General features: G+C 34.6%; 1 protein-coding gene across 1 annotated transcript in view; it reads right to left on the bottom strand.

The window, feature by feature from the left end:
• Window positions 1-14,742, bottom strand: part of CDC73 (cell division cycle 73) — a 141,276-nt gene that overhangs the window by 17,621 nt on the left and 108,913 nt on the right. The window contains exons 14-15 of the mRNA XM_011995093.1: window positions 3,510-3,671; window positions 485-585 (exon numbers count right to left, since the gene is read on the bottom strand). Of these exons, the coding sequence (XP_011850483.1) occupies window positions 485-585; window positions 3,510-3,671 (263 nt within the window). The remainder of the gene's footprint in view (window positions 1-484; window positions 586-3,509; window positions 3,672-14,742) is intronic.

Below are 14,742 nucleotides of genomic sequence, written 5' to 3'. Positions count from 1 at the left end.
GCTCACTGCAACCTCTAGCTCCTGGGTTCAAGCGATTCTCCTGCCTCAAGCCTCCTGAGTAGCTGGGATTACAGGTGTGCACCACCACGCACAGTTAATTTTGTATTTTTAGTAGTGACACGGTTTTGCCATGTTGGTTAGGCTGATCTCGACCTCCCGACCTAAGGTGATCTGCCTGCCTCAGCCTCCCAAAGTGCTGGGATTACAGGCGTGAGCGACTGTGCCTGGCCAATGATTTTTAAGTGATCTAAAAATAATTAGTGATGTTGTGCGATAGGCAATATTCACTTTCAGATACACCTACACAGAAAGTATTAATGTACAAAACTTTTAAAAATATGTCACAGATGCTTAAACATTAACATATGTTACTTAACAGCAATCTTTTGATATACACATCATATGCGCAGAACTATATGACTCTTTCTCTTAAAGTGAGAACATTTCTATATTGGATAAGCAGTAAATACAAAGAGAATCTTACTTTTAGCAAATATATCAACTGGTGATCCATCAGGCAAAAGCCATGGCCAACCTTTGAACTGCCATGCAGGACCCTGCACAAAAACGGCTACAACGCGGTCCCTACAAGTAGAAAAGTGGATGGGGGGAGGTAGGGGACAGACGGAGATTATTTCAAACTTGAGCTTTAGCTACTAATAAATCTCTTAGGCAACAGACCCATAAACATTTATGTGGTAAAGTCTTATCAATCCTTCCATGAAGGTAAGTACTTACCACCTTTTCAATATCATGATTGTTATACTTCCCATATATCTGGTTTTTACACCTAAGTCTTTTAAACATAATTAAATGGACAATACTTGTATGTAATTTTGTTTTCATTTTCTGTTCTCTGCAATAGGGAATAGTGGTTGATAACTAGTAATCAAAAAAGTTGTTTAAAACATCATTTAAAATTCAAACACATCTTAAATATTTTACTTTAACTAAAAACATTACATTACAGGAATTCATCAACCATTTTACAAGGTCCCAGGGCCTTATCTGAGTTCTTGTGATTACTTGGGAAGTAATCTGAGTATAGAAACCATTTAGACTTTATAATTTTTGCAATTGTTTTACAACTGTTTCATTCACCCTAAATGTATAAGTATTTTTAAAGCAATTTTTTTCCCAACCAATCAACCTAGTTTTCCTAGAAAGAACAAACTTCTTTATAGACCCTCAAATTTCATTATTTTACAAAATATTTAATTGAATTGAGAAATTATAAGTAGTACTGCCATAAGCAGGTAAAGCCAATATCTAAAGAGGTGGGAACGAAACAACAACATCAACAATAATGGTTGAAATTAGTAATATTTACTGAGCATTTACTATGTGTCAAGTGCCATTTGAAGGACTTTATGCATTACTTATGATGTTAACACATTTAATCTTCAAAACAATCCAATGATCTCCCTGGACACTATTAGAAACCTCAGTGTATAAATGAAGAAACAGGTGCATGGGCATATTGGAGAAGACAAAGGAAGGTAGAAGTACAGAGAAAAGGAAGAAGGGAAGAAGGGAAGGAGGAGAATAAATTACTATGCTGGGGCACTGGGTATGCTACTGTTCCTATTTAAGGGCAGATAAATCATGAGAACAGCCATCTCAGTATTATGAAAACAGTTTTGATCTTGCAACTCTGTGAAAGAGTCTTAGGAATGACCTGAGGTCTGCAAACCACACTTTGATAACCACTGCAATTAATGAAGACTGCAGACATACAAAAAAACATTACACCAGAGTTACCTTCTATTCAAGCAGAAGACCTGCAACAACTATTAAAAACTGCAAGCTTAAAATTCTTAAGCTGCTCAAAATCTCTGAGGCTAAAATTAAGTCTTAACTTAAAAAATTTTCCCTTTCACAGGATACATGCCTCAAACTGTCAAAATCATCTTTGGCAATGCAGCACACTATTAAATAATCCTTCAATTTCATGATGTAACTTATAACAGCTGAAAGCCCAAGATGCCTGCCAAAGCAAAGGGAATTTGATGGGCAGAGATCACTTATATTCCACTGGGTCTTATAGGATCAGCAGAGAAGCAGGGTAATAAAAATGTTATTCCCCTTGAATTCTTGGAAGGATAATTAAAGGAAAAGGAAAATAAGTAAGGAAAATGCTGGAAACTTCAATGGCTGGAGATCCTAACTAATACACACAAGCAGTATTTTACAGCATAGTGATGACATTTGTATACACTGTATTATTTCTGCAAATACATTGCAAACATAAAATACAAGTGGTATAACTTTCCTATTTGGTTTTAAGCTTGATATCTGAAATTCTAATCTTACTTTCTATATTACTGGAAGTATCTATCAGGTACCAGAGAAGAATTATAATTTAAAAATTATATATATATAATTTATATATATAATTCTCTCTATATATATTACATATAATATATATTATATATAAATATGTATTTTTTTTGTGTGTGTGTGTGTATATATATATAGAGAGAGAGAGAGAGAATTATCCTACCAGTCTTGAGGCATAAGTTTAAGGGGCTGGTCTACTACTCTATAAGATACTGTGACACCAATTAATTGTAGTGCCCCCTGGTTGCAATTTTCTTAAGAAAATTTTTAATATTAATATTCACAATGCCTTGACTTCTTAATGCCCGAAAACCAACAAGTACTTCAAAGGTAAATTTATCTAATGTGCCATGTGTTGCATTCTCTGTATCACAGATAATACTCAACTTTTACTTCAGATTAAAGAAATAAGGTAATCTGTGTGTCTAAATTTATAGGTACTTTATATTATAAACAGCTTAATATTTTGTTAAAGAACATTTTAATGCAATAAAAGGGTTAAACCATGATAAAAGAGCTGTTCCTATCATTTTTATTAGATTATTCCCTTACAATAAAAGTATGCCTTCACTTTTTTCTTACCAGATAACTGAAATTCTCCAAACCAAAAATCTGAACATAGAATACCTTACAACATTAGTCTAATTTGCTGGGTTCTACAAGCTCATCCAGAACAAATGAACAAATGAACAAGTGGAAAGAATTTTTTACACTGGGTTTTCCAGAAGTTGGAATGTTTCTTCTTAAAAGTAAAATCAAGTTTACCTACCCAAAATATAAAGTTATTGAGGAATTATTAGAATGTTAACATTATTGATGACCAAGCTAAATATACATTAGCATACTTTTCAAAGACAATTCCTATTTAGAACCCATGATAAAATTTGATAGTTGCTCACACAAGAAAAAACAACCAACAATACACAGAAAACAAACGAATATTTAAAAAATATAGGCTGGCAGGTGCAGTGGCATGCACCTGTAGTCCTAGCTACTTGGGAGCCTGAGGCAGGAGGACTGATAGAGTCCAGGAGTTCAAGTTCTGCCTGGGCAACATAGTGAGACTCCATCTCTTAAAAAGCAACATCATCAACAGCAATAATAACACTCATTCTCTTGGATTCAACACCTGTGAAAAGAAATATATATATATATATAGACTATCTTACCAGTCTTGAGGCATAAGTTTAAGGGGCTGGTCTACTACTCTATAAGGTACTGTGACACTAATTGCAGTGCCCCCTGGTTGCATCTGGTCTTTTCTTCTTTGTATTAGAGTTTCATTTTCTCGTTGACAACCTTGTTTCTTCTTTTCATCTGATGGGACAAATCTTTGAAAAAACAGAGATGAGAAAAAGCCAAATGTATTCCATGTGATGAAAATGGGAAAGTAAACTATAACTTGAAATAATTTTTTAAACATTAATTCGTTTTAAACTAAAGATGCTTGTTGTTCAATAAATCTGCTTTGCAAGTACAGATCATGGAGAGTATAGGTCTTTCCTCTGTACACCAAACAGAACTCAAGCTCACTCAGACCCTAAGTTGGGGACTGTGTGTGTGTAACAACACACAATTTATATTCATTCAACTAGCACTTAGCATTCTCCACACTAATCCTTAATTTCTCAAATTCTATTAGAGGGAAACTTCATGATAAAGAGGAATTTTATTAGAAATCAAAAAGCAATTTGAAATGAAAAAGTTGTTGTGGCTAGCAGGCTTCTTTACTCTGTGACTTAGCCTATCCAGGAGCTTAACAAAACACTTTTTTTTTTTTTTAATTTTATGCTTCAGCAAAATTACAAAAATACCATCAAACTTCAGAGTAGCCTTGAAAATTTTAAAGTATGAAAATTAGGCTGGGCGAGGTGGCCGGCGCCTGTAGTCCTAGCTACCCGGGAGGCTGAGGCAGGAGAATGGCGTAAACCTGGGAGGCAGAGCTTGCAGTGAGCTGAGATCCGGCCACTGCACTCCAGCCTGGGAGACAGAGCGAGACTCTGTCTCAAAAAAAAAAAAAAAAGAAAATTAAATCAGTGTATGCTGATAATCTGCTATTATTATCAACTAGTGGCATCTATCAACTTATTTATGTGGATCCATTCTCAAGACAGATATTCTTTTTTAAAAATAACTTAGCAATCTGGATAGCTATTACCACATATAAAATTGGCTAGTATTCACAAAGTATTTTAGAAGTCTTATTTTCTAAATATATACATAATCCTAACAGTCCAACAGCATATTTTATTAGCTATGATCTAGTCTCTCCAATAAAATGGAGAGAATACAATCAATATATTGAAAGTATCATTCTGCTTCTAACGTTTAAGAGATGAAAGGGTGAAAGGACCAAAAAGCACAGGAGAACTTGTGCTAATCAGAGTTCTCTGAAAAACTTCAATTCCACATATTGGATTCATTAGAAGGTAATATTAATTTTATTGTCTAGAAAGTTTTTAGTTCATGGTGATAATGATGATACTGAACTTTGTTTCTGAGCTGATCTCACATCCATTTTACATTTGGCTAAAAAGTTAAGATTTCTATATCATTTAAAAATTTCCCCCAGATAATCATTTGCTTCCTGTGGCATTTGGTTTATTTATTAATCAAGCTCACTTAGAAAATGCCAGGCAGTACTAATACTTTGAATAATGAAACACATTATTTAGAAAACTTAATATGTGTGCATTGTTTGAAATTGTGTTCTAATAAAAAGCCACAACAAAAATGTTTTAAGTTAATAATATGTGCAACATATTGTGCTGTAAGTTTTATAATATATAGTAGTACAAAACATAGTCCCTGCCCTCTTGAACTTACGTTCCACAAACACAGAACAAAGGGATTCTACTGCCAAGAGAAATGCTTTGTTTTATCTCAATCTGTAACTACATGGGATTTGAAATGTTTAAGTTGTTAAATATAAGACTGCATCTCTCTCTTTTCTGGCTTCTGAAATTTTAACATGGTGTTAAAGTTTAAATTTACTTGTAAAAAATTCCTTATAAACTTTAATCATATGACTAGAATACAAAATACATACAAATGGGTGATCTATTACAATACCAAACTAATAAAAAGTCTATTATACACCTGTTTCAACTTCTGATGCCTAAGAAATAAGAGTTACACAGCATCTACATGTCTACACACTGGTTGATACGTTTTATAAAAGTTCAGAAACATTAACATGTTTTTACAATTAACCACCATCCTAGAATTTTTAGATACTGTAGCATGTTAACTTCTATCTACGTATTTTCTTAGAATTGCAGTCATCTCTATAAGCAATTTAAAAAAGCTTTATTTCAAAACGCTTTTCAGCAAAGATCTCATTTGATAACATAAAGATAGATCTTATGACCTCTTCCCTAAAGTTAAGTCTACAAAAAAGATTCGTATTCCACAGAGTCAATATAATTTTACCTGTTCACCCTACTGCAGTTCATCAAATCTAAGACATCAATGATTGTGAGCTACATCATTATATTGTACCACTATGAAAGGAAAAAAATACTGCCAATTAAACTATGATATTCTATATAAATCACAGTCATCCCTCCAGAAAACTGGTTAGTTCTTCTGGCTTGGGCTGCACTGCTGGATGTGTGTAACAGGTAATTGTTTCACATGTATCTCAGGCAAAATAGGTTCATCTACTATTGCTATCTTCCATTTTTAGGTTCCATAAAGCACTTGGTTATTGCTTTGCAAAAAAAAGATATGGGATTAGGACCAGGTGCAGTGGCTCACGCCTGTAATCCCAACACTATGGTGGGCCAAGGTGGGTGGATCATTTGAAGTCAGGGGTTCCAGACCAGTCTGGCCAACATGGTGAAGCCCCGTCTCTACTAAATATACAAAAATTGGCTAGGTGTGGTGGCATGCGCCTGTAATCCCAGATACTCTGGAGGCCGAGGTAGGAGAATCTTGACCCCGGGAGGCGGAGGCTGCAGCAAGCCGAGATCACACCACTGCCCTACAGCCTGGGTGATAGAGTGAGACTGCCTTCGGAGAAAAAAAAAAAAAAGAAAGAATGGGAATGTCATTCCTCTAATGTGGAAGAATTCAAGTATCAAATCTGCACTCCACTGCTTCATTTCAGTGTATTTTTTAATATATAACATTTTTATTGACATAAAATTTACATACAGTGAAATGCGCAAACAGATGAGTTTTGATAAACGTATACTAAGTATAAGCACTATTTCAATCAAGATAAAGAACATCTGCATCAACCAGGAAGTTTCCTTATATACCTTTCAGTCAAATGCCATTCCCCTTCCCAACAGGCAACCACTCTTCTGCTTTCCATTCGTTTTTTCTGTTTTGGGAATTTATATACACACAGTCATATACCAGACGTATTATTTTGTACCTGGCTTCTTTCATTCAATGTAATGTTTCTGATAATCATACCTGCTGTGGGATGTATCAGTAGTTCATTCTTTTTTATTGCTAAGTAGAATTCTATTGTAAGAAAATACCATTCTCCTGCTAGTGGATATTTGGGTGTGTCTTAGTACATTCAGGATACAATAATAGAAATAGACTGGGGTGGCTTGTAAACAACAGGAATTCATCACTGTTCTGGAGGCTAGGAAGTCAAGATAAAGATATTGGCAAGTCTAGTGTCTAGTGAGGTCCCACTTCCTGGTTTGTAAACTGTATTATTGCTGTGTCCTCATATCACAGAAGGAGCAAGGAAGCTCTCTGGGACCACTTTCATGAGGGTGCTTATCCTATTTGTGAGGACAGAGCCCTCATGACCTAATTACTTCCCAAATACCCTGGCATTAGTGACTAAGTTTCAACATACAAATTTTGTGGGACACAAATGTTCAGTATATAGCAGGGTAGTTTCAAGGTCTGGGTTATTACAAGTAAAGCTAACATAAATATTCCTGTATAAGTGTTTTTGTGAACACATGCTTTCATTTCTCTTATGTAAATACGTTTGAGTGATTCATGGGGTTATGTGTAACTTTATAAGAAACTGCCAGGAAGTTTTCCAAAGCAGTTGAACCATTTTATACTTCCACTAAAAATGTATGAGACTTCTAGTCTTTTGAATTCTAGTCTTTCTAACGGGTATGTGAAATAGTATCCCAACATCATTTTAATTTTTACTTCCTCAACAACTGATGATACTGAGAATTTTTTTTCATGTGCTGATTGACCATTTGTGTACCTTCTTTTGTGGAGTATCATTATCTCTTGCTTATTTTTAATTGGATTTTTAAAAATACTGACACACAGGATTCTAGATACAAACCTTTTGTTAGAAATGTGCAATGAAAAGATTTTCTCCCAGCATGTGGCTGGCCTTTTTATTTTCTTAATGGTGTCTTTTGATGAACAGAAGTTTTAAAATTTCTTTTTTTTTTTTATGGTTCACTCTTAAACAAAAAAAAAACACTGCCTATTTCAAAGTCACAAAAACATTCTATTATGCTTTATTCTAGAAGCCTTACAGTTTTAGCTTTTAAGTTTGTGTGTATAATCTACCTTAAAAAATGTTTGTGTATGGTGTTAGGTAATGGCTGAGAATCATTCCTCTCCACCCATATATTTATCCAATTGTTCCAGTACCATTTATTGGCATTCATTTCTCAACTGAAATGCATTGACGTTTTTGTCGAAAATAGTACAGGCCCATTTACGCAGTCTCCATTATTTTCATTCATCTAACTATCTTTACATCATTAGTACAATGTGTGGATTACTGCAGCTTGATACTAAGTCTTGAAATCAGGTAGTGTGAGTCCTCTCTCTTTGTTCCTCCATAGTAACTGCTTCAATGATAAATTGCACCATATCTTTTCTGAAGATATTTTGCACCACATTTAAATTCCACATATATAGTACCATCTATGCACATACCTCACAGAACTGATGAAACTATGAATTGCCATCACTATTTTGTGCATGTGCCAGTAATAAAAACTGTGTCAGGACTGCCACCTAGCCACAGCAACTCTAAGATACCATCAATCATATGACATATTACAATTTGAGAGATATTAAATCATGAATAATAACTGTGTATATTGGAATTAATAAGTATATAATACTCTAGAACTAATTAAACTTAACAAAGAATGTGACCAAAGTGCTATATATTACAGCACTATCAATTCAGCTACCCTAGGTCAACTGTCAATGTATCCTGTTCCATTACAACTCCACTCTCAGCTTAGAAGTTTCAGCTAATTGCAGCAATGACCAGATGGAATACAACTTAGGATGTTAAAGAGGGCAAAATTTAAGTCTATCAAGTACTACCCAGACTTAAGCCTTAAATAACAAACAACAGTACTTTATTTCTATGCCTCCTCTTGAACAAGAAATTTGAACAAATCACTTCTGGCCTATCAATATATAATAATACAGCTGTCCATAAGGTAACATCTAAAAGGTAAAAATGCATCTGAAATTCAAATATGACGAATGTTATACTTTTTGCTTCCCAGCCTACAGAACTTTAAATTCATCTCTACAGATATATTTAGGCATTTATTTAATTCTAAAGTTAAGCCATATGTATTTCACTATGAATTTACCTTCTTTATTCAAAGTAGAATTCAATGTTTTACAATTTTACAGTGGGCTGTTTACATTATTACTATGACAATCTACAAAGCCTGTTATCTCCCTACCAGACTTCACGTTTCTATTCTTGTAACTTTTTTTTTTTTTTTGAAACGAGGTCTTGCTGTGGTGCCTAGGCTAGTTTCAAACTTCAAACTCCTGGGCTCAAGCAATCTTCCCACCTCAGCCTCCCAAAGTGCTGAGATTACAGGCATGAGGCACCACGCCAGACCTGGACAACAGTTTTCTTGTAGGCAAAGCCAATCACTCAGATAAATGGCACATCAACTAGTGTGCTGGTTTACATGTAGCATCCTCATCAGAGCACAACTAAATGAAATTGAAACAAAAATTAAAAAAAAAAAAAAAGACAAATGAAACAAAAAAGCTGGTTCTTTGAAAAGATAAACAAAATGGGAGCTATTACACCTGACACCACCAAAATACAAAATATCATTCAAGGCTACCATGAACACCTTTACAAGCATAAACTAGAAAACCTAGAAGATATGGATAAATTCCTGGAAAGATTCAAACCTCCTAGCTTAAATCAGGAAGAATTAGATACCCGAAACAGACCAACAACAAGCAGCAAGATTGAAATGGTAATTTAAAAATTACCAACCAAAAAGAAGTCCAGAACCAGAAGGATTCACAGTTGAATTGTATCAGATATTCAAAGTAGAATTGGTACCAATCCTTTTGACACTATTCCACAAGATAGAGAAAGAGAATCTTCCCTAAATCATTCTATGAAGCCTGTAATACCCTAAAACCAAAACCAGGAAAGGATATAACCAAGAAAGAAAACTACAGACCAATATCCCTGATGAATATAGATGCAAAGATCCTTAACAAAATACATCCAACCCAATCCAACAACATATCAAAAAGATAAACCACCATGATCGAGTGGGTTTCATACCAGGGATGCAGGGATGGTTTAACATACACAAGTCAGTAAATGTGATACATTACATAAACAGAAATAAAAACAAAAATCACATGATCATCTCAATAGATGTAGAAAAAGCATCTGACAACATCCAGCAACCCTTTATGATTCAAACTCTCAGCAAAATTGGCAGACAAGGGACATACCTCAATGCAATAAAAGCCATCTATGACAAACCCACAGCTAACGTAGTTCTGAATGGGGAAAAGTTTAAAGCATTCTGTTTGAGAACTGGAACAAGACAAAAATGTCCACTCTCTTCATTTTTTTCAACATAGTAATGGAAGTCGTAGCCAGAGCAATCAGACAAGAGAGAAATAAAGGGCATCCATCGGTAAAGAAAAAGTCAAACTGTCACTGTTTGCTGAGGATATGATGGTATACCTAGAAAACCCTAAAGACTCCTCCAAAAGCTCGTAGAACTGATAAAAGAATTCTACAAACTTTCCAGATATAAAATTAATGCCCACAAATCAGTAGCTCTCCTATACACCAATAGTGACCAAGCAGAGAATCAAATGAAGAACTCAACTCCTTTCAGAATAGCTGCCAAACACACACACACACACACACACACACAAAATGCTTAGGAATATATCTAAACAAGAAAGTGAAAGATCGCTACAAGGAAAACTACAAAACACTGTTGAAAGAAATCATAGATGACACAAACAAATGGAAACACATCCCATGCTCATGGATGGGTAGAATCAATATTGTGAAATTGACTACAACTGCCAAAAGCAATCTACAATTTCAATGCAATTCCCACCAAAATACTAACATCATTCTTCACAGAACTAAAACAAAAATCCTAAAATTCATATGCAACCAAAAAAAGAGTCCACATAGCCAAAGCAAGGACTAAGCAAACAGAACAAATCTGGAAGCATCACATTACCTGATTTCAAACTACACTATAAGGACACAGGCACCAAAACAGCATGGTACTGGTATACAATAGGCACACGGACCAACGGAACAGAACAGAGAATCCAGAAATAAACCCAAATACTTAGAGCCAACAGATCTTCGACAAAGCAAACAAAAACATCAAGTGGGTAAAGGACACCCTATTCAACATATGGTGCTGGGATAATTGGCAAGTCACACGTAGGAGAATTAAACTGGATCATCTCTCACCTTACACAAAAATCAACTCAAGATGGGTCAAGGACTTAAGTCCTGAAACACATCAAGGACTAAGAACTGAAACTATTAAAATTCTTGAAGATAATACAGGAAAAACCCTTCTAGACACTGGCTTAGGCAAGGATTTCATGATCAAGAACCCAAAAGCAGATGCAATAAAAACAAAGATAAATGGCTGAGACTTAATTAAACTAAAGAGCTTTTGCAAGGCAAAAGGAATAGTCAGCGGAGTAAACAGTCAACCCACAGAGTGGGAGAAAAATCTTCATAATTTATACCTCTGACAAAGGACTAATACCCAGAATCTACATCAAAATCAAATTAGCAAGACAAAAAAAATCCCATGAAAAAGTGGGCTAAGGACAGGAATAGACAATTCTCAAAAGAAGATAAACAAATGGCCAAGAAACATGAAAAAAAAGTTCAACATCACTAATGATCAGGGAAATGCAAATCAAAACCAGAATGAAATATCACCTTACTTCTGCAAGAATGGCTATAGTCAAAAAATCAAAAAATAATAGACGTTGGCATTTGATGAGGTGAAAAAGGAACACTTCCACATTGCTAGTGGGAATGTAAACTAGTACAACCACTATGGAAAACAGTGTGGAGATTCCTTAAAAAACTAAAAGTAGAACTGCCATTTGATTCAGCAATCCCACTAGTGGGTATCTACCCAGAAGAAAAGAAGTCATTATACAAAAAAGATACTTGCACACACGTTTACAGCAGCACAATTCGCAATTGCAAAAATGCGAAACCAACCTAAATGACCATTAATCAGTGAGTGGATAAAGAAACCAGTGTATATATATACCATGGGATACTACTCAGCCATAAAAGGGAAGGAATTAATGGCATTTGCAGCAACCTGGAAGGAACTGGAGACTATTATCCTAAGTGAAGTAACTCAGGAATGGAAAACCAAACATCAAATGATCTCGTTCGTAAGTGGGAGCTAAGTTCTGAGGATGCAAAGCCATGAAAATGACAAAATTGACTTTGGGGATGCAGGGAGAAAGTGTGGGAAGGGGGTGAGGGATAAAAGACTACAAATCAGGTTCAATATACACTGTTTGGGTAACGGGCACACCAAAATCTCACAAATTACTTAGTCATGTAACCAAATAACACCTGTTCCCCAAAAACCTGTGGAAATAAAATTTTTTTAAAGACAAAAGTTAAAAAGATAAATTTAGGCAACATAATAAATCTTTAAACCAATAGAAAAGAACATTCAGCATTCTCGAAACATTGGTTGAACTAAAAAAATTGGTCTGAAATAACTGTTTTCATAAAGCCATGTAAGATTTCTAAGAGCTCTGAGACCACCATTTGGAAATTATGACAATTGTATTCATACATGTACATAGATGAATACATATTTCAGGTATGTACATGTATGAATACATATGCATGAATGCATATTTCATATATGTATGTGCATGAATGCATATTTCATATATGTATATGCATGAATGCATATTTCATATATGTATGTGCATGAATGCATATTTCATATATATATGGAACAATGGCATTGAGTAAACACTAACAAATTATGAACCTTAGAAACTATGACTTTATTCTATTTCTGGTATAATATGACAGATCCCCTAAGTAACTGCAACAATAATTCCAAAATAAAACCAATTAAACAGTATATCTCACGAAGTGAGCAGTGTGGTAGTTATCAGAGACCAGGAAGGGTGGGGCAGTGGAGGAGATAGAGAGAGGTTGATTAATGGGTACAGAAATACACGTAGAAGAAATAAGACCTAGTTTTCAATAAATCCATAGAGTGACTACAGTAAACAATAATTTATGGTATATTTCAAAAGAGCTATTAAAGAATAATTTGAATATTTCCAACATAAAGATAAATGTTTAAGGTAGTATATATCTTAATTACCCTGATTTATTACATAAGAATGTGTCAAAATATTACATATACCTCAAAATATGTGGGTCTATTACGTATCAATACAAACAAAGGAAAAAAGAAAAAAAAAATCTTAAAACAATATCTGAGCTAGCTAGCAAGGTATAAAAAATACTTAGGCCAAAGACCGAGTAAAACGAGAGGAACTCAAAGAAGAAAGAATAACACTGCAGACTGCTATCCACTGGATTTGCAAACCAATGACAGTTAAGCCTGGTTTTTCACTATATTTCACTGAGCTCCTGAAATAGAAAATAAGTCCAAATTCTGCTCAAGGTAGAAAGTAAGAGTTCCTCCCCTTATAAAGCTGAGACTCAGGGGTTAAGTTCAACACAATGGTAAACTAGAAATAAACTCACTGTTCACCCTCTTCCCCCACAACCCCTAACCCTGACCCTAACCCTATTTTAACAATTGCAAGGAAAATCAAATATCTCAAATGGTAAAACTGACCTCATTTGAATTTGCAGCAAGAACAACAGTATCTAGATATTTAAAACCTCCAATAGAGAATTTAATTTAAAGTTATGCTAGATTGGTAATGCTCCCAGGTGCTTAACAGACACAGATGCACATCTACTCTGGAGTTCTCTCATATTCACCTGGAGATCAAAGAATTTCTACAGAAAATAATTCCAAGGAAAATGAACAGTAAATGAGTAAATTAAAAAAAAAAAAAAAAAAGAACAGTAAAAAACTTAAACACACAAGGAAACAAGTTATCATGCATGAAACAACATTCAAAGGAAGATGACTAAGGACTCCAAATGCTACAATCACCAAGAACGAAGGCTTATGAAATAAAATAAGTTTGCAAATATGTACAGTAAAAAAGAATTACAAAGACAGATAATGGTTTGAAAAATAAATAAAATCACAAAAACTGAAATATAAAATATCTGAAGTTTAAGGTGCGAAGGATAGGCTTAAGATCAGATTAAGGTGTGGCCAAAGAAATAGACAATTATAAATTAAAAGTAACGAAATGATGAAAAATGCAGGCAACAGAGAAAATGAGATAGAAAATGGAATCATTTAAGAAATATAGAAGACAGAATGAGATCTAAAGTATGTCTCATTTAAGTTCCAGAAAGCGGCTGAGAAAAAAGGGGGGATGGGGAACAGAACATACGCAAAAAAAAAAAAAAAATGCATATTTCACAGATTATCAAAACGGCCAAGACTTTGAGAACTGATGAAAAACACCAATATGCAGATTTAATTCTGACAAATTCCAAGTGGGATATATAAAAAAGAAATCCACATCTAGCTACAGCAGATAAATTTAAAATGATCTTTAAAATAACCACATGGAACAGATTTCCCTCATAGGACTGATTATCACACTAACAACTAACTTCTCATCACCAAAACAAAGGAAGCTAGAAGATAGTGGAGTAATATTTTCAATGTGATGGGAAAAAAATAAACTCCCATATTATTTTCCAAAGTGGCTGTATCATTTTGCATTGCCTGGGGCTGTTGGGAACAAGTACTATTCCCAGTCCAGTCTACGCTCCGGTAATTTTTCTGCCTGTTTCTTTCCTGGTGACTTTTTCCCAGGCCTCATGTAGTTTTCTCACACGCATGTGCTGATTAGTATTTGGCCGATATAAGGAGAACCTTCTACATAGCGTTTGAGTTCCTTCTGCGCACAATCTCTCCTCTTTGGAACTCGGCCCCATGTGGCTGCCAACATGACCAAAATACACCCAATCATTTATTTTAAATAACCTTACAGTTCCAATAAACA

The sequence above is a fragment of the Mandrillus leucophaeus genome, unplaced genomic scaffold, assembly GCF_000951045.1.
Source record: "Mandrillus leucophaeus isolate KB7577 unplaced genomic scaffold, Mleu.le_1.0 Scaffold47, whole genome shotgun sequence".
Classification (NCBI taxonomy): Eukaryota; Metazoa; Chordata; class Mammalia; order Primates; family Cercopithecidae; genus Mandrillus; species Mandrillus leucophaeus.
Note: the sequence above shows the minus strand (reverse complement) of the source record. Positions and strands in the feature narration are given on the sequence as shown.